The sequence below is a fragment of the Sceloporus occidentalis genome, unplaced genomic scaffold, assembly GCF_023333645.1.
Source record: "Sceloporus occidentalis isolate IW3139 unplaced genomic scaffold, rSceOcc1.0.p SCAF_577, whole genome shotgun sequence".
Classification (NCBI taxonomy): Eukaryota; Metazoa; Chordata; class Lepidosauria; order Squamata; family Phrynosomatidae; genus Sceloporus; species Sceloporus occidentalis.
The window spans coordinates 46,190-68,276 of record NW_028317557.1 but is presented as its reverse complement, the minus strand read 5'-3'; the positions used below and the strand labels follow the sequence as shown (position 1 = coordinate 68,276).

The following is a 22,087-nucleotide window of genomic DNA, read 5'->3' as shown; positions in this document are numbered from 1 at the left end:
ATGGAGCTCTCCAAATACCTGCGCGACTACTCCAGGACCATTCCCGGCAAGCAGCAGCTCCTCATTGGCTCTTATGCCAAGGCCTTGGAAATCATCCCCCGGCAGCTGTGTGACAACGCCGGCTTCGATGCCACCAACATCCTCAACAAACTGAGAGCAAAGCATGCCCAGGTGAGTGCTCGCCGTTAACGCTTCACGCCACGCGGGGGTATTCATTGTCTTATATATATATCTTGGGGGTGGAATTCATGTAGAACCCAGTGAAATCTCTTATCTGTGCCCGTGCATGTCCTGGGAGTCTTCTCCCCCCCCCCCCCCATGGCATGGCGGCTAGCGAGCTCGTGGCATTGACCGTGTCTTGGGAATGCTTTCAGGGCGGTATGTGGTACGGGGTGGACGTCAACAACGAGGACATCGCTGATAATTTCGAGGCGTGCGTTTGGGAGCCGGCCATCGTCAGGATCAATGCGTTAACCGCGGCTTCCGAAGCAGCCTGCCTCATCCTTTCCGTGGACGAAACCATCAAGAATCCACGTTCCACCATGGAGGGCGCTCCGGGGGGCCGCGGCAGGGGCCGGCCGCACCATCATTAAACCATGCTTGCAGCCCGTTGTCCGACCCGGTCACGTTTCTTCACGTCAGTACCAGTTTAAAAGGAGGACTGTGGGTTCGGCGCTATCACCAAAGGGTTAATGGTAACACAAAGGGGTTATTAGCGGCTGGGATTATAGCGGCCGGATCAGCCAGGGCAAAAGTTTAGCGTCGTACTTATTACAGATCGCCAGTGTGTATAACCCTAACTGGGACTGTGCGATGAAGCACATGATAGTTAGCGGGTATTACTACCATTTCCCTTTTCATTCATAGCCGCGGCGCCCAAAACAAACGAAAGCTCTTGTTGGGTCCCTGTTACCCCCTTTAACCCACAAATCGTCTTACCGACGTCTGGCCGCCCGCGCCGCCCGCAGTCCCTCCATCCCATGCTTGGTGCGTCTGTTAGATGCCGCGAGTCCCGGTTCGAGGCAAGCGGCCGGGCTCCTTCCTGCAGGCGTTTTGCCGTTTTTGTAACTGTATTTATTTCTTCTGAACAAATCTGAATTAAATGCACTTCCCTCAGTCTGCTGTAAGGTTCTTGCTTGTTTTTCCTCCCCAGAATCTGACAAAACACCCTATATATGTTTATGGTAGCCGTGGTCCAGCGAGAGGTCGCGCGTGTTACAAAGGCTTGTATGAAGCCCGTAGGCGACAGCGTTAGCCCTGTCCTGGTATCTCGCTGTGGAGTCTGTTTGGCCTTCTGTCTTGGGATGGATATAAAGGGTTAATGACAAATTTCAGGGCAGTCTGTACCAAAAGTGACCTTTAACCTGGTGGGGGGGGGGCATCCCAGGAGTTACTAAAGTGCGGTGTAACCGTAAAAGAAAATGCTAACCTTTGGCGTCACGTTTAATGTTTACTTCCGTACGAGGGAGCCTCGGGCTAAGCGGACCCAGTGCGGGAGTATTTGTTCCTCCCCGGCTGCCGGACCCGTTCTCCTCTCACCATTTCGTGTTTGTGCCGCTAGACGCCGTGCGTAAGACTTGTTTTGTGAAACATTGACACGCGGAGACGTGAGGAGAGCACCTTGTAATCTTTATTCAACATAAACAGCTCCTATCCACAATAAATTCAGCATGGAGGGGGCTGCGCATGAGCGCACCTCATATACCCTGCACTGTACTCTTCATTTCTGGTAGTGTTTTAATAAAACACGGATTTATTTTTATTTAACCCTCTGAAAATAATTGGGACTCAGATACCCTTAAACCTCCAGGAGCGACTTCTTGTTTTGGCTGGCACGGCTTTATGGGAGTTGTAGTTCCTTTCGGGAGAACTTCCCTGTCCGTTTAGATGACAAACCTCTGCTTCATCTTATGAGAAATGGAGGGACACAAGCGCTGCGGGGGGGGGGACACAATATGGAGTTAGAATCAGACGGAGCCGTCGTATCCGAGGCCAAAGAACGCGTCGCGTGGCCCCTGTGCTCTGTTACGGCGTCTCAGCTGCGACCCCCTCGTAAGGAGCGGACAGGTTTCTATAGGAGCTCCTTGGAAGTTAATAGGAGTCGAGATGCTTCCGGCAGCGCGAGTGCATGAATGACAGGTGTCGTACACCACAGATCCAGCAGGGGGAGCCGGAGAGCGCAGCCACCGGCCAATCGCATGCAGCAAATCATATCTGAAACTGACCCAAGAGCGCGGGGGGGGGGCAAAAAACTTTTTAGAGTTGATTTTTGGTGATTTTGCCCCCACCCATTTTTTTTTTTTTTTTTTTTTTTTGTATTTTACCTAAAAGATTATAAAAGGCTTGTGTCTAGGTGACGCCCCACGCTGCAGGTGACGGGTGAGGGGATCACGTCTTGTGCTGACTGCCCGTGGTATAAAAGAATTTGTCAGAAAGGCGAACGAACCCCGATCTGTGCTTATTTACTCATAAATAATAAAAAATTCTTGGGGGGCCGAGACCTCCTGATGAATGCCTCGTTGTTAGATGCGCCCCTTCCCCCCCGGGGCGCTTCCCCTTTAAAGTAACGCTTTGGTGAGGAATTATTAAATTGCGTCGTTATTACTTTGACCAAACTTTGCCCACCATTACCCGGGGGGTCACCCGTCACGGCCTTGGGACAAAGTCTGAACAAGAACTCGAGGGCCGGTTAATTAAACCCAAAATGTACTTCTAAATATTAAAGGAAAATCACCCAAAAAAACTATATGGTGGCTCCTTTATAAAAAAAAAAAACAAACGCCGCGTCCTTCCCGTGCCGGAGCGCTGGCTGCCTAGGGCCCGGGCAAATCCGCCGACCCTGCCTCGATCTACCGGGGGGTAAAGACTCGGACCGCTGATCCCCGATCCCCACCAGATACGGACACAAAGCTACCCGAGTGAAGAATAATCGGATCGGGGGTATATATAAAACGGCCCGATAAAAAATAACGTCATCAAAACGGGGCCACATAAATAAATCGGTCTATAAAGCGCTGGCCTCTAAATCCTTAAGCGCTGCGTAAATTGAATAAATAAAAGATAATAATAATCCTTGATTCTGCGCAAAAAAACACCCGTTGTAACCAACACTTGAACTCATTTTGTTCTGTGAGCGCCATAGAATTTTTCTATACATTATATTTTATTCTTTCAAACCCCTGCTAACAGATTTACAGAAAACTGGAACCCCCTTCCACCCTTTATTCCGGGACTGCCTAATTCTAACGTGACAAGGAGAGGACGCCGCTAAAGATCCGCGTGCCTAAAATTACGGAGGAAATAATACGGGGACGGAACCTATCGGCGTTGGCTCGTAACCATTGGTTTGAGAATCACCAGAACCAAGAATATACAGTCCGGAACGCCCGGATTCCACTCGGGAACCGCTTTTATCTACATGCCACACAGCAGCCAATAGGAATGAAGCAGGACGGGGTTCCCATTGGCTGCTTACATTACACCGTCTCTACATCGGAATACTGTGGAGATCATGGATTTTGGGAAATGGCTTCTTTTTGGCTCTTTTGTACATAAAGCAGCATCCGGCACCACCGCTTTTCTCTAAACGCCGTAAAGCGTGGCGACCCCGCTGGTGCCGGTCATTAACCACCGATACGCGCTTTCTTTTAATAAAACTCTGAAAACCCCCAGAAAATGCATGAAAATAGATTACTGGTAAACGGGGTGGGGGGGGCACCTTCTGGACTTGGCTCCTCGCTGATCTCCAGCAGAGTCTTAGGTGCTGTTCTTGGAAATAAAAACTCCAACGGGGAGTCGGACCCAAGCGTTCCTTACGTCTGTTTCTTCCCCTCGAGCACCGGGTCGGTTTATCGCCGTGCCAAAGATCAAAGATTTGGCTAATTTGTCATCCGAAATGGCCGGGTCGGCCTTGTCTCGCCCGGTAGGGACAGCACTGGTCCCGGAACCTGTCCTGCTGGAATAATCTCAGTTCCATTCTCCCAGAACGCCTACTGACTCCCAGTATTATTTTATTACTTTTTAAATAATAATGTATATATATATATATTTATAATTAAAATTTATATATATATATTAATATACAGATTTATACGTATATCTCACTTGACAAAAACACAAATAATAATGATGATGATGATGATCATGTGACGTTATTCTCCGATGCTCGGTAGAAACGTTTATATCGCTACGTGTTTTTGGGGCCGCCGTGGTTGAGCCTGATACTGCGTTTCTTGGCGACTTCTCATAACGGACGCGCAAGAACACAAAAGTTTAACTAAAGAACCCTGAAGTTTGGAGTCCCCGCCGTGGCTGAAGGAGGTGACTCCAGTTTCCTTCAAGCCCTTCTTGTTCTTCCGCGAGGAGGTCTGGGACGCGCTCCTAGAAGTGTGTATTTGGCAAACAGGTGGCGTTTCTCACGGGGAGACTCGCTCGGCGGACTCGGGACATCGGAGCGTTCCGGAGACCTCAAGATCATAAAGTGTCCGTTTCAGAAGAGCGTGGGGCTAGCAGCTTTCTTCTACTTTAATGTGTAGGATCTTGGAGAAACCAGGTCTCTTCTTCAAAGCCTGGAACATAAAATGCATGATAATATTATATGATAGAGCCCAATCGGCGTTCTCAACGTATAACCCAAAGTGCAGCAGCACTCGAGAACACTGCCCTCTAGAACACTGCGCACAAGAACACTGCCAGCGAGACAAACTGCCCTCGAGAACACTGCGCACAAGAACACTGCCCTCTAGAACACTGCCAGCGAGACAAACTGCCCTCGAGAACACTGCCCTCCAGAACACTGCGCACGAGAACGCTGCCCTCTAGAACTCTGCGCACGAGAACACTGCCCTCTAGAACACTGCGCACGAGAACGCTGCCCTCTAGAACACTGCGCACGAGAACGCTGCCCTCTAGAACACTGCCAGCGAGACAAACTGCCCTCTAGAACACTGTGCACGAGAACACTGCCCTCTAATACACTGCGCACGAGAACACTGCTCTCTAATACACTGCGCTCTAGAACACTGCCCTTTGAGAAAGAGGACTTTACTAGCGGAGACGTCCCCAGTCCCCAATCCCACGATACACAATGTGCTTCCCCTTACAATTCTGATTGGCTTTTATTTGCTTAGCTAAACATTACGTTACTATAGTAACACCCCAAATAGCACATATATGTAGATATATTTACGTTTACCTGTAGTTTGTTCACCATTTCCTCAAAGAGCTTCCTGGCCTCCGGGCTGCTGGGGTCTTTAAAGTAATCCCCGATGCCCACCTGCACCACGATCGACTTCAGGGTGCGACAGACACCTGCGAGAAATAACTGAGCCGTCAGAACCCGGCGGCCAATCAGATCCGTGTAACCCATTAGAACCCGGGGCAACCCAAGATACGCCAGGCCGGTCCGACACAGAATGATCCCAGCATCCCTTTAGAGTGCGTCGTAAAGGTGCCGTTCCACTTACAAAACACACGAGTGCCCCAGATCTGTGACTTTCATCTCATGAAAACAACGCAGAACCTCTTAAGGAGCTTTTTTTTTTTTTTTTATCCAGTTTCGGCAGCAGTCGCCTAGCGGTGCCTTCGTTTATGTCATGTGACAATTAAGCGTTCCCTGCAAATGTTGCGAAGAGGGGCAAGTTCTACTAAAGGATTATTTCCGGGAAGGGTCTGGACTGTGGGTAACACCAGGAACGGGGCTCCCGATGCTGCATTTAGTGAAATAAACGTAATAAACATTAAATTCAGCAGACTCGGTGGAACGGCACCTTTAACCCCTTCGTGACAAAGGCTGATTTTACTTTTTGTACCCTTCGTGACAATGGCCTTTTTAACATTTCTGCGCTGCTTGTGTTTAGCTGTAATTTTCTTCTTTCCCGTTTACTGAACCCACACACATTAGATATTGTTTTTTTCAGGACAAGAAGGGCTTTCTTTAGATGACATTGTTTTGATTGTATCGTATTATTTACTATTAAAAAAAGTATAAAATATGGTGAAAAATTTAGAAAAATTTTAGTTGAAAAATCTTTTACTCATTTTTTCCAAATCTGGTAATTCTTCCCCCCATGTGCCATTTCGGGTATCTTTGAAGCCGGCCAATGCAATTTACCCCATCAAGTCATATATTTTTGAAAGCTAGACAGCCCAGGGTATTCCAAATGCTGGTATTTTAACCCTTTCCAAGCACTAATTCTACCATCAGCCTTTGTCAAACTTTATGGTAGTAATTTTTTTGCATTTGTTTTGTCACACACATTTTACTTCAGGTATGAATAAACAGGTTCTGGTATATGTCACTATCACAAAACACCCCAATATGTGTTCAGCAACATCTCCTGAGCGCGGTGATACCCCACATGAACGACATTGCCTGGCTGTTTGGGGGCAAAAGGGCCACATTTGGGGCATGCACATTTTCAATGTTGAACTTTGGCATTTGGGGATCCACTGCCCATGCCCTATTTGGTACATCTTTGAGTCGGGCCATTTCAGTATGCCCAACAAAACCATATATTTTTGAAAACTAGACACCCCAGGGTATTTTAAATGCTGGTATTTTAACTCTTTCCATGCACCATATCTACCACCAGTCTTTGTCAAACTTTGTGGTAGTCATTTTTTTGCATTTGTTTTGTCACACACATTTTACTTCAGGTATAAATTAAAAAGTTCTCGTATATGTCACTATCACAAAACACCCCAATATGTGTTCAGCAACATCTCCTGAGTACAGCGATACCCCACATGAACGACATTGCCTGGCTGTTTGGGGGCAAAAGGGCCACATTTGGGGCATGCGCATTTTTCAATGTTGAACTTAGGGCATGGGCAGTGGATCCCCAAATGCCAATTTGGTACATCTTTGAGCCGGGCCATTTCAGTGTGGCCAATAAAGCCATATATTTTTGAAAACTAGACACCCCAGGGTATTTTAAATGCTGGTATTTTAACTCTTTGCATGCACACATTTTACCACCAGCATGTTTTCAAAGTTTGCAGTAGTATTTTTTTGAGTGTATTTTTCCCACACACACCTACTTTATGTATGAATTTACAGCTCCTGGTATATGCCGCTGTCACATGACACCCCAATATGTGTTCAGCAACATCTCCTGAGTACAGTGATACCCCACATGCATGGGTTTGTCATTTTTGGGGGGAACTAAAAGGCCACATTTGGTACGTGTGCATTTTTCTAATTGGAAATTAGATGTGTGGCCATCCTTCCCCCCGTGTTAATTGGGACGTTGTTGAACCCGGCCAATTCAATTTACCCCATCAAATCATACATTTTTTTAAAGTAGACACCCCACGGGCATTTAATATGCCAGTATTTTAACTCTTTCCATGTGAGAATTGTTTTAAGCTAATGTGCTAATTTTAGGACTTGCTCACAAAAATATATTTTTTATATATATATATTTTTTTTTTGCCTTTTTTTTTTATTTATTTTTTTAAAAATTTCAACTTGAAGGTTCCCCTGATAGTGACATCAGAGGGAAATTATTTTTACATTTTACTGGTTTTTTACTATTTTTTTTTCTAATGATTATTAATTTTATTTTATTTTTAATTTATTTTTTTCTAATCACACTGTGATTAGAAAGCTGAGCTCCATTGACTTGCATGGTTGAATGCAGTACCTGTATTCAACCTGCAATTGGAGCCAGAGTTCTCTAGAGGGTCAGGAGACCGTCTAGCGAACTTTTTCGTCTTTATTATTTTTTTTTCCCGGGTCGCCGGCATCTTGCTGATGACGAAGATCACAGCCCATCCAAAGGTAAGTGTTTGGTGTTGCTGGATGCCTCCTGATCGAGGCATTCCAGCGACACCATTTAAGTTTAGGAGGTGATCGTTGATCGCCTCCTAAACGCTTTTAAAACGGGCGTCCGCCGCCATACATTGTATGGCGGATGTTGACGCCCCGGGGAGGGGCCAGACATGGCCCCTGATTCCGATCATGGCGTTGCTGAATGCCTCGAGGTCGTTTGGGTAAAAAAAATTGATCACGGATCGATTTTTTTTACCCGTTTTAACAAATGACGGTCCTGGCACGTCATTTGTCGTTAACGACATGTTTTTCCGTGACGTGCCCGGACCGGCAATTGTCATCAAGGGGTTAATTATTCACATAATGTGCCTCTGACGCTTAGAACATTCACCCTTCTTTCTTCTGATTGGCCACTCATATTGTAACTTTTTAACTCTTTAATCTTAAGAACACCCTGTAAATGCCCCCCATAAGGCCCCGGTCTCAGGCCCCGGTGTCGTGAGGGTAATATGGGCAGGAGACCCCACCGCAGGCCAATACTCACTGTTAAAATGCAGGAGGGCTTTTGGCGTCACCGGCGTGGAGGTCAGCACCAGCATCTCCAACCCCTTCAGCCCCTCGCGGCAGACCTCAGCGGCCACCTCCTGGTTGATCTCGGTGACGTGATCCAACTCCAGCACCTGCAGCCGCATGCAGTTCCGAGCTGCGGAGAGAGAGCGGCCGCCGTGGAGAATCGAGAGGAACCGGCCCGCCCGCCATTTATTAAACCCCGTACCGACGAATGAAGCCACGGCCGGTAGGAGGGCATACAGTGTCATCATTTTTACCACAAAAGGGTTAATCCCCGCATGGATCCTAAACACGGTATGCATCATACATGTAGCAGTGGATAGAATGGTGGATAGATAGCTCCCCAAAAACAAATCCCTTTGTTTTTGGGGAGCTGCTTTTTTCTTTTTTCTCCATGAGGGGGCGCCGGGGTCGAGCTTTTGTTTAAATAAAGATACTCTGGTGCTATAACTATGACCCGTTCCAAATAGATTGTAAGCTCCCTAACCTAGCAGGGTTAATGAGGGTTAATTAACGTCTGTTAATGAGATCTTCCCTGTCCCCTATTGCAGCAGCGCTATGGAATCTGCTGGCGATATAGAAATAAATGGAGACGAGGCGACCCGATAATACGGTGGAAATTCCTAATAATTCCGGTCTTAGAGGCTTCCATGAAAGGATAATTTACTGCCCTAAAGCCCCCCTCACTTGCCTAGAGAAGAGAGACCCTGCACTCCGCAGCCGGCTCCTCCAACACCAAGGGCCCGGAGGTGTGGCCAGCACCGTCCAATCATCTGCAGGCATCGGTTACTGAACCGCGTGGGCTGCTGGCTGGAAGAGAGTACAGGGAGAGGTTACCCGGCCCACTGGACAGGGTTTAGCCGTCAGAGTCATTTTTGGGTGTTTTTCTGGCAGATTCGGCCCAGAATCTCCAATTCCATTATTTGGAGCAAAATCGAAGGAACTCACCAAGGGTGCAACGGCGCCACCTGGAGGGAAATGATGTCTCTGCAGCCGGCCCCCAGAGCCCAGATCACTTCGTGCCCGACGGGGTCCGTCGAACTTCTGAAAGTTACAGGAACACAAACCGACTTTAGGCAAAACAATAATAACAAAAGAATTCAGAGCGCTGAGCACTGGGAGTAACGATCTGCAGTGATTACACGGCACGGCTTGCAGCGACCGGCAGTACCTGTATGTGACGGCGTGCAGCGACCGGCAGTACCTGTATGTGACGGCTTGCAGTGACCGGCAGTACCTGTATGTGACGGCTTGCAGCGACCGGCAGTACCTGTATGTGACAGCTTGCAGTGACCGGCAGTACCTGTATGTGACGGCGTGCAGCGACCGGCAGTACCTGTATGTGACGGCTTGCAGTGACCGGCAGTACCTGTATGTGACGGCTTGCAGCGACCGGCAGTACCTGTATGTGACGGCTTGCAGTGACCGGCAGTACCTGTATGTGATGGCGTGCAGCGACCAGCAGTACCTGTATGTGACGGCTTGCAGTGACCGGCAGTACCTGTATGTGACGGCTTGCAGTGACCGGCAGTAGCAGCTGGCCAGCCAGAGGGACCGGTCGGTCAGGATATTGGGACAGTGAGAGATCCGCAGGATCAGAAGGTTCCCGCCTGTCGCTTTGAGCAGCGACTCCAGGCCAGCTTCAAGACATCCCCTGCAAACACACGGAGTACGTCGTGGGTCTCCAAGCACTCCAGGGGGGTAAATGTCATGTAAGGGGACGCTCTAAAGCCCCCGGCGGCCCCACCCATGGGTATTAAAGGACTGGTGAGTAACCCTGATCCGCTGTCACTACTTTCACAAGCATTTTTCAACGTGAACAATCACACTAAAAAAATATATCTTTAGGAGAAGCTGCAGAGCTGCAGCTGAACATCTCTCTCTCTCTTCTGACTTTCCTCTCTACCGATTGGCTGCTTTCGCTCTCCAATCCAATCAATGGAATTAAAGAGCTGCCATTAAAGTCAATGGGTGAGCTTTCTGTGCACGGGGGTCTCATCAGCTGTTGGGAGGAGACAAGGGGCAAAAACATATGGGGGGGATTCTGCGGGGGGACAGGGAACACATGGAAATATATGAGGGGGCACTACGCCAGAATACGGATTAAAGCGCGAGCTCCTGGACCAGTCCCACCGTGAGCTGGGGGTCCCCGCTCCTACCGTGTGCTTTTCATGTATTCCTCCTTGGTTTCTTTCTTTCCTCTCTGACGAGGTTTGAGGTTCTGAAGGGTCAAGGAGTGAGTCTGAGTGCACCACTGAGACAGCGTGACCAAGAACTGAAAGAGAACCGCACAAAGATTGTCAGCTCTGCGAACGAGGCTCTACATTTAACAAGGAAAGGGTTTTATTTATTTCTTTTGGGTTAGAAAGCGGTATTAATGTCGGGGTAACTGGTTTCAATCCACCAGCAAGGACTGCCGGCAATACCATCTAACCCCCCCTCCCCCGGCGGTCTCAGCCAATCCATATTCAGTGCTCGTGGTGGACCGGCTTTTAACGTTAATGGCTCTCAGAATGTAAAGCGCCGTGTAATTGGATATTGATTAGTTAATGAGATGCCGTTAAACAGACAGAATAAATGAAGAGATAGCGACGCCGCAGGGACGGATGTAGGAGCCACGCGGTCGGGTGACAGGCGGCTTATCTCACCTTCGGAGACACCCTCGCATTCTCCAGGAACACCCGGGTCCACACGGCCGGGTGCCGGGCCACAAACTTCCAGTCCCTGCTGACCTCCGCCGCCCGCAGCAGGGTTTTGGTATCGAGGTAGGTGAAGATGCAGAACAGGGCCGCCCGCATCTTCAGGATTTCGGGGCTGATGACCTCATTCGATCGGGAAGGACTCCCCTTCTCTGGTCTCTGCATCCTCCCGTCGCAACTTCCTGGGAGCAGCAAGTGGGAGAAGGTCACCAGTGCTGCACAGCAGTCTCCTCACCGCCGGTGGGACCGGGTTCATGAATACATCTCTCTGGACACTTGAGTTTGTGGACCTTAAGCAATGGAAATCTAGAAGCATCTCCTAGAATTCCGGACTATATTCTTGGGATATCTTCCCTTTCCATCGTGTAGGAGAAGTCATGGTACTTATTACTCCTTTCCGCCTCCACCGTATGGGCGAGAGGAGTTATGGCGGGCACCCAATCAGTACATCATCATTCTCCTCTATAGGCTGTTGCCGCCATTCCTTACCTTTTGCCCGGCAGCCTCCCGACACCCTGAGCTCCGCAGAGCCGACGCTCTCGTGTTCCCAAACTTCCGCCTCAGATTCCGTGGTCCTGGATCCCACGTCCGAAATGTCCCCTTCCTCCCCCTCTGTGCTGTTCCGGTAGGGCCGGCGGTGCCAGTTCTGGATAGCCTGCCTGCGAAGGCCGGAGCTCGGGGTATTGTTATTTCTTTCAAAGCTGCTCTCCAAGCCCGAGTTGTTCCTCGTGAAGCGCGGGCCGTCTGAGGCCTCGTCCTCTGCCGCTTGTTCTGCGACGTCGCTGTCGTACCCCCCCGAGCTCTGGGAGACGGTCTTCACTCTACCAGGGGCCCTGGAAAAAAAACAGGCCAAAAATAACCGGACGCCGGACATTCTTTATCAGAAGGACCTCTCTTTTATCTTTGGAGGACCAAGTTTGTCCTCTCTTTAGGGCACCTCTGACGTTTGCGGAAGATAAAAACCTCTGATTTATTAACATTTATTAACGTGTCAGCATCATAAACGAGACGGTTAAAGGATAGCTACGTGTAGTAAAAAGATGAATAAAGAGATGAAAGAGAGACAAAGCGGCCGGTCACAGCGCTTACACTTCTGCCTCACTTCACCCAGGTCTTTACATCAGACTCAACCGGCTGAATGCTTCCTATCTGCCGTCAGATTCCACGTTTCTATGGTAACCACAGAATTTTGGCAAACAGGCATTTGTACGATCCGCGCAACGAGAGAGCGAAGCTGCACGAGAAGGGGTGGGTGACGTGACCAGAACGACGCTCACCCAACACTCGAGGAGGTCCTTGGATTGGCGGCTGAATACGAGCTGTGGGCAGCTGAGCCTGGGCCGGGGTTCCTGTCCCGCTTTGGGGGGAGAATAGAGAAATTTGTATTTTTTAAAAGAAATTTTAATAAATGGTTATCCTGATTACCCATCATCACCACCATCATCATCATCCCCACCATCATGAGCATCATCCCCACCATCATGAGCACCACCATCATCATCACCACCATCATGAGCACCACCATCATCATCACCATCATCATCACCACCATCATCATCACCATAATCATCAGCATCATGAGCACCACCATCACCACCATAATCATCAGCATCATGAGCACCACCATCATCACCATCATGAGCATCATCACCAACATCATGAGCACAACCATCATCATCACCACCATCAGCATCATCACCACCATCATCAGCACCACCACCATTATCAGCATCATCATCACCACCATCATCATCACCACCATTACCACCACCATCATCACCATCATCATCACCACCACAACTACTTTTTTGGTCCAAAATCATTAACATCTACTGGAAACTCTTCCAGCCATCTCTCGTTACGTAGTTCGTGGGACTGGTTCATGCAGTAACTCGTGGGTCCTCCACAGGGGGCATCTTATATTTCCCACCTATTTCTTGGCCCCGTAGATTGGCCATCTTGGCACTTACTTGTTCTCCTGGCCATCACCCTTACCGTTCGTAGGACAGGGTTTTACCCCTCGCCGCCTCCCTTCATACGCACCTGCCTGGGCTGCACCTTGTACCCGGGGACACTGCAGCGCCCCAAGCTGCCGTTGGGGGTACTGCCACAGCTGCTGATGATCTGGAGCTGTTTCTCGGCTCTGTCGGCCCGGTCCAGGAGCTCCTCGATGAACTGCTGCAGACGCACTTTGGCGTTGGCCTCGCGGCTCGCTGTCTCCTTCAGGAATAAGTCTATCTCCATCACCTCCCTGCGAGATAATAACCAAGCGTCAACGCGACGTATAACCCCATACCACGGCCCGCTCCCTCCCCGAGCACCCAATATTACCCACGACGTATAACCCCATACCACGGCCCGCTCCCTCCCCGAGCACCCAATATTACCCACGACGTATAACCCCATACCACGGCCCGCTCCCTCCCCGAGCACCCAATATTACCCACGACGTATAACCCCATACCACGGCCCGCTCCCTCCCCGAGCACCCAATATTACCCACGACGTATAACCCCATACCACGGCCCGCTCCCTCCCCGAGCACCCAATATTACCCACGACGTATAACCCCATACCACGGCCCGCTCCCTCCCCGAGCACCCAATATTACCCACGACGTATAACCCCATACCACGGCCCGCTCCCTCCCCGAGCACCCAATATTACCCACGACGTATAACCCCATACCACGGCCCGCTCCCTCCCCGAGCACCCAATATTACCCACGACGTATAACCCCATACCACGGCCCGCTCCCTCCCCGAGCACCCAATATTACCCACGACGTATAACCCCATACCACGGCCCGCTCCCTCCCCGAGCACCCAATATTACCCACGACGTATAACCCCATACCACGGCCCGCTCCCTCCCCGAGCACCCAATATCAAAAACAATATAAACCACGTACAGCGAGAGAACGAGGCCAAACAGAACAAATAAACAGACAGAAGCGATTTTTGGGGGAGATTATTCACCGATAGATAAAATACCCTCTTCACAGATTTGGGGGTAAAAATCATCCTTTACACAAATTATCTACTCTGCCGGCCATTTCTCCTGATATAAAGACTCAGTAATCAGTCGTTGGTCTTGTCTTAGATTCAGGAGCCGTATGTCTATCCCATGCATGTTTAATACTCTCACTTTATTACCCTCTACCACTTCTGCTGGGAGGCTGCTCCATGAATCTACCACCCTATCATGAAAATAACTTTTCTCCTCCTCAGAAATAATTTTCCCTCCCGTCCTTTATCTCTTTATGTATTTAAATGTCTCTCCCCGTCTCTCTCTTCTCTCCTCTGTCTCTCTTCTCTCCTCTTGGTCTCCTTTCTCCCCCATCTCTCTCTTCTCTCCCCCATCTCACCTGTGGGGTAGAGACCCTGATTTTACAGGGTAGTAAATTCATTATTTAACCAGTTCAATGCCAGAGGGAAGAATACAGCACCTTGCCCTTTGGCAGTGACACGGTTAATTTCTGGATCTCCCCTGTGAGAGGGATCAATGGCCGAGCGCGGAACTGCTGAGGGCTTCAGTCTCTGCATGGCGTCTGCGACAGCAGCTGGACAGCAACACGGCACTTCTCACTGCATCCATTCATACACACGTACATACATACACATCTATACATATACACATACATAATACATATACACACATATACATACATACACACACACACACACACACATACATAATACATATACATACATATACACACACACACATCTATACATACATATATACACGCATACACACACATACATACATATACACATATACACGTCCTGATGAAAGGCTAATAAACAGACTGAAACGTTGATTTGGAAACTGCAGTTTCTGGAGTGATTATTTAAAGAAGTCCCTGGAGTGCCGGTAACTATTTTTGGATGTTTTACATATACACATACATCTATATATACATATATACACGCATACACACACACATATATACACCACACATTTATACATACATATACATACACATCTATACATATACACATACATCTATATATACATATATACACGCATACACATACATACACACATATATACACCACACATTTATACATACATATACATACACATCTATACATATACACATACATAATACATATACACACATATACACATACATACACACACACACATCTATACATACATATATACACGCATATACACACACATACATACATAATACATACACATACATACATACATATACACATCTATACATACATATACACGCATACACATACATACACACATATATACACCACACATTTATACATACATATACATACACATCTATACATATACACATACATACATACACATCTATACATACATATATACACGCATACACATACATACATACACACATATCTATACACACATATACACATACATACACATATACATACACACACCTACATACACATATATACATACATACACACAGAATTCATTCTCTCTACAACTGGCTTCGGCACCTGGAAAATGGAGTTAAAGCTGCTGTTCCACCTACTCTGCTTATTTAATACTTTTATAACTAAATGCCGCGTTAGAATGCCGCGTTAGAATGCCCGGTTAGAATGCCCGGTTAGAATGCCGCGTTAGAATGCCCCGTTAGAATGCCCCGTTAGAATGCCCCGTTAGAATGTCCCGTTAGAATGCCGCGTTAGAATGCCGCGTTAGAATGCCCGGTTAGAATGCCGCGTTAGAATGCCCCGTTAGAATGCCCCGTTAGAATGCCGCGTTAGAATGCCGCGTTAGAATGCCCGGTTTGAATGCCCGGTTTGAATGCCGCGTTAGAATCACAGTTCCTGGTCCTGCTCGATGCCCCAACCCTTCCGAGAAATGATTTTGCCCTCTGCAGAATTTTTGCTGGCAATACGTAATTTTCACGTAACAACAAAAACAAAACACTGAAAAGTCGTTGCCATAGAAACTGTAAAAAGCTTCTTAAAATGGTCTCGGCCTATTCGCTGACGCTTATTGCTGGAGCGCCAGCAGATTCTGTAGCGATGTCACAAAATTACAAAAAAGATTAACATTGGAAATATACGAAATTGCCCGTAATTTTATAGTCATGCAGGGTGCGGCCCGTCATATCCAGCTGGCAGTACAGAGCGCTGCCGGCCGGCGGCCCGCAGGGCATCTGCCAGTCTGTACAATAAGTGCCGCCCAACAATGATAATCAATCTGCGTGGTCTACAGACCTCCTGACTGTGGTTCAATAGTCATGAATACATTAGGAAAGGAGGTTCCTCCCCCGAGGAGCTTACAGGCTACATCTCATTGGACCAGAAAATCCCAGGTGATCAGCATCAGGCGCCGAACTAAACGCAGAACCTGCTTGCTGATCGACGCCACAATTTATTACACAATTTAAACAATAATCCCGAGTATCGCCTTCTGAACAGACATCTCTCCAAGAGAACGGCCGCCCGGCGCGAGTGAGAGAATGAGGAGAATGAAGCCTCCGCACTCCGCCAGGAATGTAGGCCATCTTTTGTTAGGCGATCAAACATTTCAGGGCATATTAACGGTATTTATATTCAGGGATTTGTAACTATCGACTTAAACTGCTTCCCACAGCTGGAGAAATGAGCAGTCGTTGATTTGTATTTATTATTCATTCGCTTATTAAAAAGTATTTTCATTTTTTTAACAGATAATATCTGCCAAAAACGAATATTTTTTGATAAATATTATTTCCCCAAGATTTAAGCAATTATCCCTTACCATTGGAATATATGATTTTTCCTCCCCATTATCTCTCCCCTCTTGCTGATCAGATAATTCTAGTTCTGCCACGTTTTGCCACAGTTTTATACAATTATACTGTGACATATATATAAAAAAGGATTTAATGTGCTTTAATAAATTTTAAATTTTTATGATTATTATAGATATATTTTTAAATAAAACAAAACTTTCCCCTGTGGTGGTTTCTTAATTAAATGGTAAAATGGATTATAGCACTTATTCCTCCCCGCCCAGCCCATGATATATATATATATATATATATATATACTGTATTTATATATATATATATAACACCTTCCCCTCCCCTGCGTCACACGGCTCGGGCGACATCGCACCTCTCGCATCAGTCTAAGTTGAGTGCGAGGATCAGGTGCGGCGCGTGATTTTTGCAGCGTTAACCCCTTTAATGCCATATGATCCGGGTCTACTTTTTTTAGTACAGCGCCGCAGAATATGCACTACAAACATAGGAAGTATAACGTCAGTCAAACCCCACATATATATATATATACGCATTATGATCCTGATGTGATGTCACGGCGTAGCTCTGTCCACATGACATCTACGCGATGACGTCACACTCCGTACATGTAACACCCGACTCATGGCTGATCTGAGCAATTTCTAGCAATCGACTAGATTGTAAGCTCCCGGGCGCAAGGCGCTCTTCTCCCTTTCTGCCAGTTTGGTCTCGGGAAATCCGGAGTGTCTCTTTATCCAAGTGAGTCACCCCACTCCACCCCACAGGCTGTCACATCTCATCATGTGATGGATACAGAGTCTCCTGTGTCTGATTCGTATGACACGTGTCTCTCCGGTGACATCATCGGATGAGGCCACCTCTCAGTGACAGCCGGCAGTCAGTGCAGAGACAGCACAGACTGACACCGAGCGCCGCGGACCGTCTCCTAATATCCTACAACATCTCATTGTTTATAGAGACAGCTTCGGGACGTTACATTGAATCAAACCTGACAATCAGCGACATAACAACACAGGAGCAGTAACGTAATGGGGAGGAATAATCACACAGTTCCTACGAACAGGAATTTAAGATGGCCGCTCTCATGGTATATTATTACTTACTGACTTTTATAGCACCGTCATACTCCGCGGTGACGTACAAAGGGCTTCTAACAGTACAGTAGGTACGGTAAATGTATCGCGTAGGACCCGCGATAGCGGCGGATACTCCTTTTGGTGCCGCTTTCTTGCGTCGTGCGCGGCTGAGAGTACTACCTCTGTACACACGCCACTTACTGTTGCTTCTTGGTCAGCTCCTGCTCTTTCTGCACCAGATCCTGTTTGAGGGAGGCCAGCATCTCCACGCTGACGTCCACCTGGCGCGTGAGCTCCGACGCTCTGTCCTCCAACTCCTGCTTTTCCCGGCCCAGCCTGACGCTCTCCTGCTTGGCTTTCTCCAGCTCCGAGCTCTTCCTCTCCAGCTCCACCTGCAGTCGGCCCACCTGGGTGGCTATCTTTTGCTCGACCTCCTCGGTCAGCTTCTCCAGGCGTTTGTCCACCTCCAGCTTCTCAAACGCCCTCACTTTTAACCTTGCCAGGCCCTCCTCGTAGGCGGCGTCCACGGCGGCAGGCGGCGGGGAGTGAGATGCCATCGTGGTCTTGGTGAATATCTCCCCGAGGGGAATGTCTACCTCCGGCGGGTAACGCGAAGATGCTGGACTCGGGTCCTCGGGCTGGACCGCGTCCCTGGAGAACCTCCGCTCCTTTCCCTGGAACGATGTGCTCTCAAACACCTCCCTGCGGTGGGCCGGGGTAAGCAGGGCCGTCTCGCTGGTTAAGGGAAAGATGGCGGCATCGCAGATACTATTTGTCTTGGACAAGACGTAGAGCGTCTCGTACGTGTGGTTGTATTCCAGGTGGGCCCTCAGAGAAGACAGACTCCGGAAACGTTTGTGCTCCCCACACCTCGGGCAACGATAAGGAAGATCCAAAGAGGCCATCCCTCAGCCGAGCCGGGGGTGTCTATCAGGGAGCCCCAGAGAGAGCGGCGGGGTGGGAAGGATCATGGTGTGCCCGGCGGGGTACAGGGGGCAGAGCTGTAGGGGCAGCAGCGCTTCTTCCTCTGCATCCACGGCTTCATCTCTGAGCGACAGACAGACTCTCTACGCAGACCTCCAGGAGAGCCGTCTCGTGCCGGTCTCGCTCCTCGCGGGGGGGGTCTTCTGCAGGGACATCACTCTGAAAAGAGACGGGAACATAACGTCAAAGAACGCAAATACGCCGTGACGGGGAGACTGTTCTCAATATGTTATGCGACATTTTACACGCGTGTAACTCATATTAACCCAACGGTGTCCAACTCGGTCCTTCAGGACCATAATGTGGCCAGAACCAGAAGAAGACAAAGCAAATGAAACCAATCACAGCGCAGTTACCGGGAAGTGATATATATTATATATATTATATACGGCTATCCTTACCGGACCTCCTTAACCTACAAACAACGCCGGGAACATAGATGGCTTCTGGGTGGGATTACTAATCTGCCACAGGCTGCCACTTCCAAAGACTTCTGCAAGGCAAAGTAGTCCCTCTTTGGACTATGATTTCATTGCTTTTTATTTGCCAGACACGAGATACCGAGCTGTGTGCCGAGATACCGGGCTGCGTGCCGAGATACCGGGCTGCGTGCCGAGATACCGGGCTGCGTGCCGAGATACCGGGCTGCTTGCCGGGCTGCGTGCCGAGATACCGGGCTGCGTGCCGAGATAACGGGCTGCGTGCCGAGATACCGGGCTGCTTGCCGGGCTGTGTGCCGAGATACCGGGCTGCTTGCTGGGCTGCGTGCCTGTGACAGGGCCAGGCTAGCTGGCTCTTATGTCATATGAAGTTTAGCCGGGTCACGGAGCGCTTTTGTGTCCGGTTCTGTATACTGTGACCCGGTAATATATTATATTGTGTTTATTGTGTAACCGGCCCAGAGACTGATGTGGCTTCAGCCCCAGCCTTCAAAGAGACGATCCTATAATCTGGCTGGGGCTCTTAATCAGCCAGCACAGCCCTGTCTGCCCAGACGGCACCCGCACTACAGGGGAGATAACACAGGTGGGGGAACCCATTGTATCCCTTAATCCCCTCACCTGATACATCCCCTGTATACTGATGGGATTTGTGATGGGATGTGGCTGATGGGATTGGGGGTTGGGTTCGGTACACATTGCATTGAGATTGTATATAAGTTCTGTGTGTTTGTAATAAAGAGAGTTCTTCTTGGTTTACTACGAATGGTGGTCTGGATGATCCGTGGATAGCTGAGTGCTATCCGTATGAGGGACTGACTGGTGATTCCTCAGCCCTCAAACAGGGGTACCCGGCCTTGGGTACGGTGACCCTGTAACATTGGTTGGCAGCGGTGGGAAGAATCCCACGACTTGGGTGAAATCCAAACCACCAACTGGGATTGCAGACGAGAGACACCGAGAGAGCTCCTGGAGGTTTGTAGCAAAGGAAAGGCTACTCTGATTGCGGACTGCAGAGAGAGGGACCGGCACCAGGATGCCCCAGAGGAGAGCCTCGGACTGAGTGCTCTACAAAAGAACATTCTATGGCACCTATCCCTGTACCCAGGAGGGGCTACATCGGAGCAAGTGACGGCGGTGATTAAAATGTGTCACCAGGAACTGAGCCAGAGTGGGTCTGTATCTCCCAGACTAGGGGAACAGACCCCCAAAATATCATACCAGGATATCCAACCCTTCCGAGAACCAGAGGATGAGACAGACCGGGTTACAGCCGAGGTGTGTGAGCTGGAACACCAGCAGAGGCAGTTAGAGTCTGCGCCTGCAGACTGGAGGGATGATTTCTCCCATCCCCACTTCGAATCATACTGGGCACAGTACTGGACAATGTGGGATCTACGAGTTCCACTCCTGGGGGACAACCCGTTGCCGGAGTGGGAAGACGAATTGAGGGGTCTCATATATGCAGAGCTCGACCTCCAGAGCCGCTACCAGGGATTCTCCCAGCAGTTAGCAGGTGAAGACCACAGCGACCCTCTGATGCTGTATTGCCCCATCGACCCAGGACTGATATATGATGCCTTCCAATTTGACTCGTCCTTCGGAAGCCCCTGCCAGTACCGCAGGGATACAATCTGGGACAACCGTGCAGAAGTCCTGGTTTATGCTATTCCCCCCGAGCTGGAGGCTGTTATGGATTGCCTGGTCCAAGAGGAATGGCAGCTCGAGAGGGACTATAAAGAATTGCTGCGGAGAGTGGAGCTCCAGGAGTTACAAGGAGACTGGGAGCATGGTACTACAACTTGCGGGAGTGGGACCGAGGTCCTCTTCACCTACTCTGCGGCCCCTGCCCTGGCGAGAAGAACCGAGGTCCTCGCCAGCAAGAAGAAGCGGAGGAGGAAGCCAAAAGCTCCGACCCAAGTCCTCACCGACAACCCTGGCTGCTCTACCCCGGCAGAAGAGATGACTGTCCCCACCGCCCGAGTAAGTGGCACAATCCCCCTCACCAAACCCTTATCTATGCTCGTAGAAGCCAGGGCCCCAGATTGTCCCCCTGATTTCCCGAGTGTCCTGGGAGAAGCCCGGATCACTGCCCCAGAGGTTCCCACTGAAGTCCCCGGTGACCCGGTAGAGGCACCTTTCCCCGACCTAGCGAGGGCGCCAGAGGGGCTGCCGAGTTCCCTGGGTCCTCTCAGTAGCCTGGCGCAGGCCCTCGTTCCTATCCCTGTGTTCTCCGAAGTGATCCCTGGTTCCCCAAGTGTCCTCCTAGAAGCCCAGGTCACTGTCCCAGAGTGTTCCTCTGACTCTCCCCGTGCCCAGGCAGAGGCACCTGTCCCAGAGAGGAAGATCGAGGGTCTGCTTAACCCTCCCGGTGGTCCAGTATTGGCACCTGTCCCTGCCCCGGAGTATTCCCCTGGGTCCCCTGAGTACCCCGCAGAGCTGCTTAGCTCGCCCAATAACCCTGTAAGGGCACCTGTTCCTGTCCCAGAGTGTCCCCTAGGTCACTCCAGTGTCCCGGTAGAGGCCTCGCTTACTACCTCTACGTGTTTCCCTGGTTCCCCGAGTGCCCCCGGCCCGATCAGCAGGGTTTTCCTTCCATGCAACCACCCTGGCCTGGCAGCTGCCCCAGACTCAGTTCCCAAGACTAGGGAGCAAGAGTCCCCACGTGCCCCTGTTACCCTGGTGAGGGGGATAGCCATGTGCCCCCGGCTGAGCTGGGACCGTCCTCCAATTCACAGAGGACTACTGACTATCCTTTTGGGCAACCAGGGCCCTGGCCCACCTTCAAT

General features: G+C 49.5%; 2 protein-coding genes across 2 annotated transcripts; one reads left to right on the top strand and one right to left on the bottom strand.

The window, feature by feature from the left end:
- Nucleotides 1-54: 54 nt before the first annotated feature.
- Nucleotides 55-593, top strand: LOC149271057 (T-complex protein 1 subunit eta-like; the record flags this gene model as incomplete). Its single annotated transcript, XM_089507664.1, has 2 exons — nucleotides 55-171; nucleotides 375-593. Coding segments are annotated over 2 exons (336 nt in total), but the record flags the coding sequence as incomplete, so codon positions are not given.
- A 3,912-nt stretch (nucleotides 594-4,505) lies between these two features.
- LOC149271056 (F-box only protein 41-like) lies at nucleotides 4,506-18,779 on the bottom strand. Its single transcript, XM_089507665.1, has 12 exons — nucleotides 18,076-18,779; nucleotides 13,087-13,294; nucleotides 12,321-12,400; nucleotides 11,533-11,876; nucleotides 10,993-11,225; nucleotides 10,504-10,619; nucleotides 9,846-9,998; nucleotides 9,293-9,388; nucleotides 9,036-9,154; nucleotides 8,319-8,477; nucleotides 5,195-5,310; nucleotides 4,506-4,568 (listed from the first exon to the last, which is right to left on the bottom strand). The coding sequence occupies exons 1-12, from the start codon at nucleotides 18,777-18,779 to the stop codon at nucleotides 4,506-4,508; spliced, it is 2,391 nt and encodes a 796-aa protein (XP_089363791.1).
- Nucleotides 18,780-22,087: the final 3,308 nt, after the last annotated feature.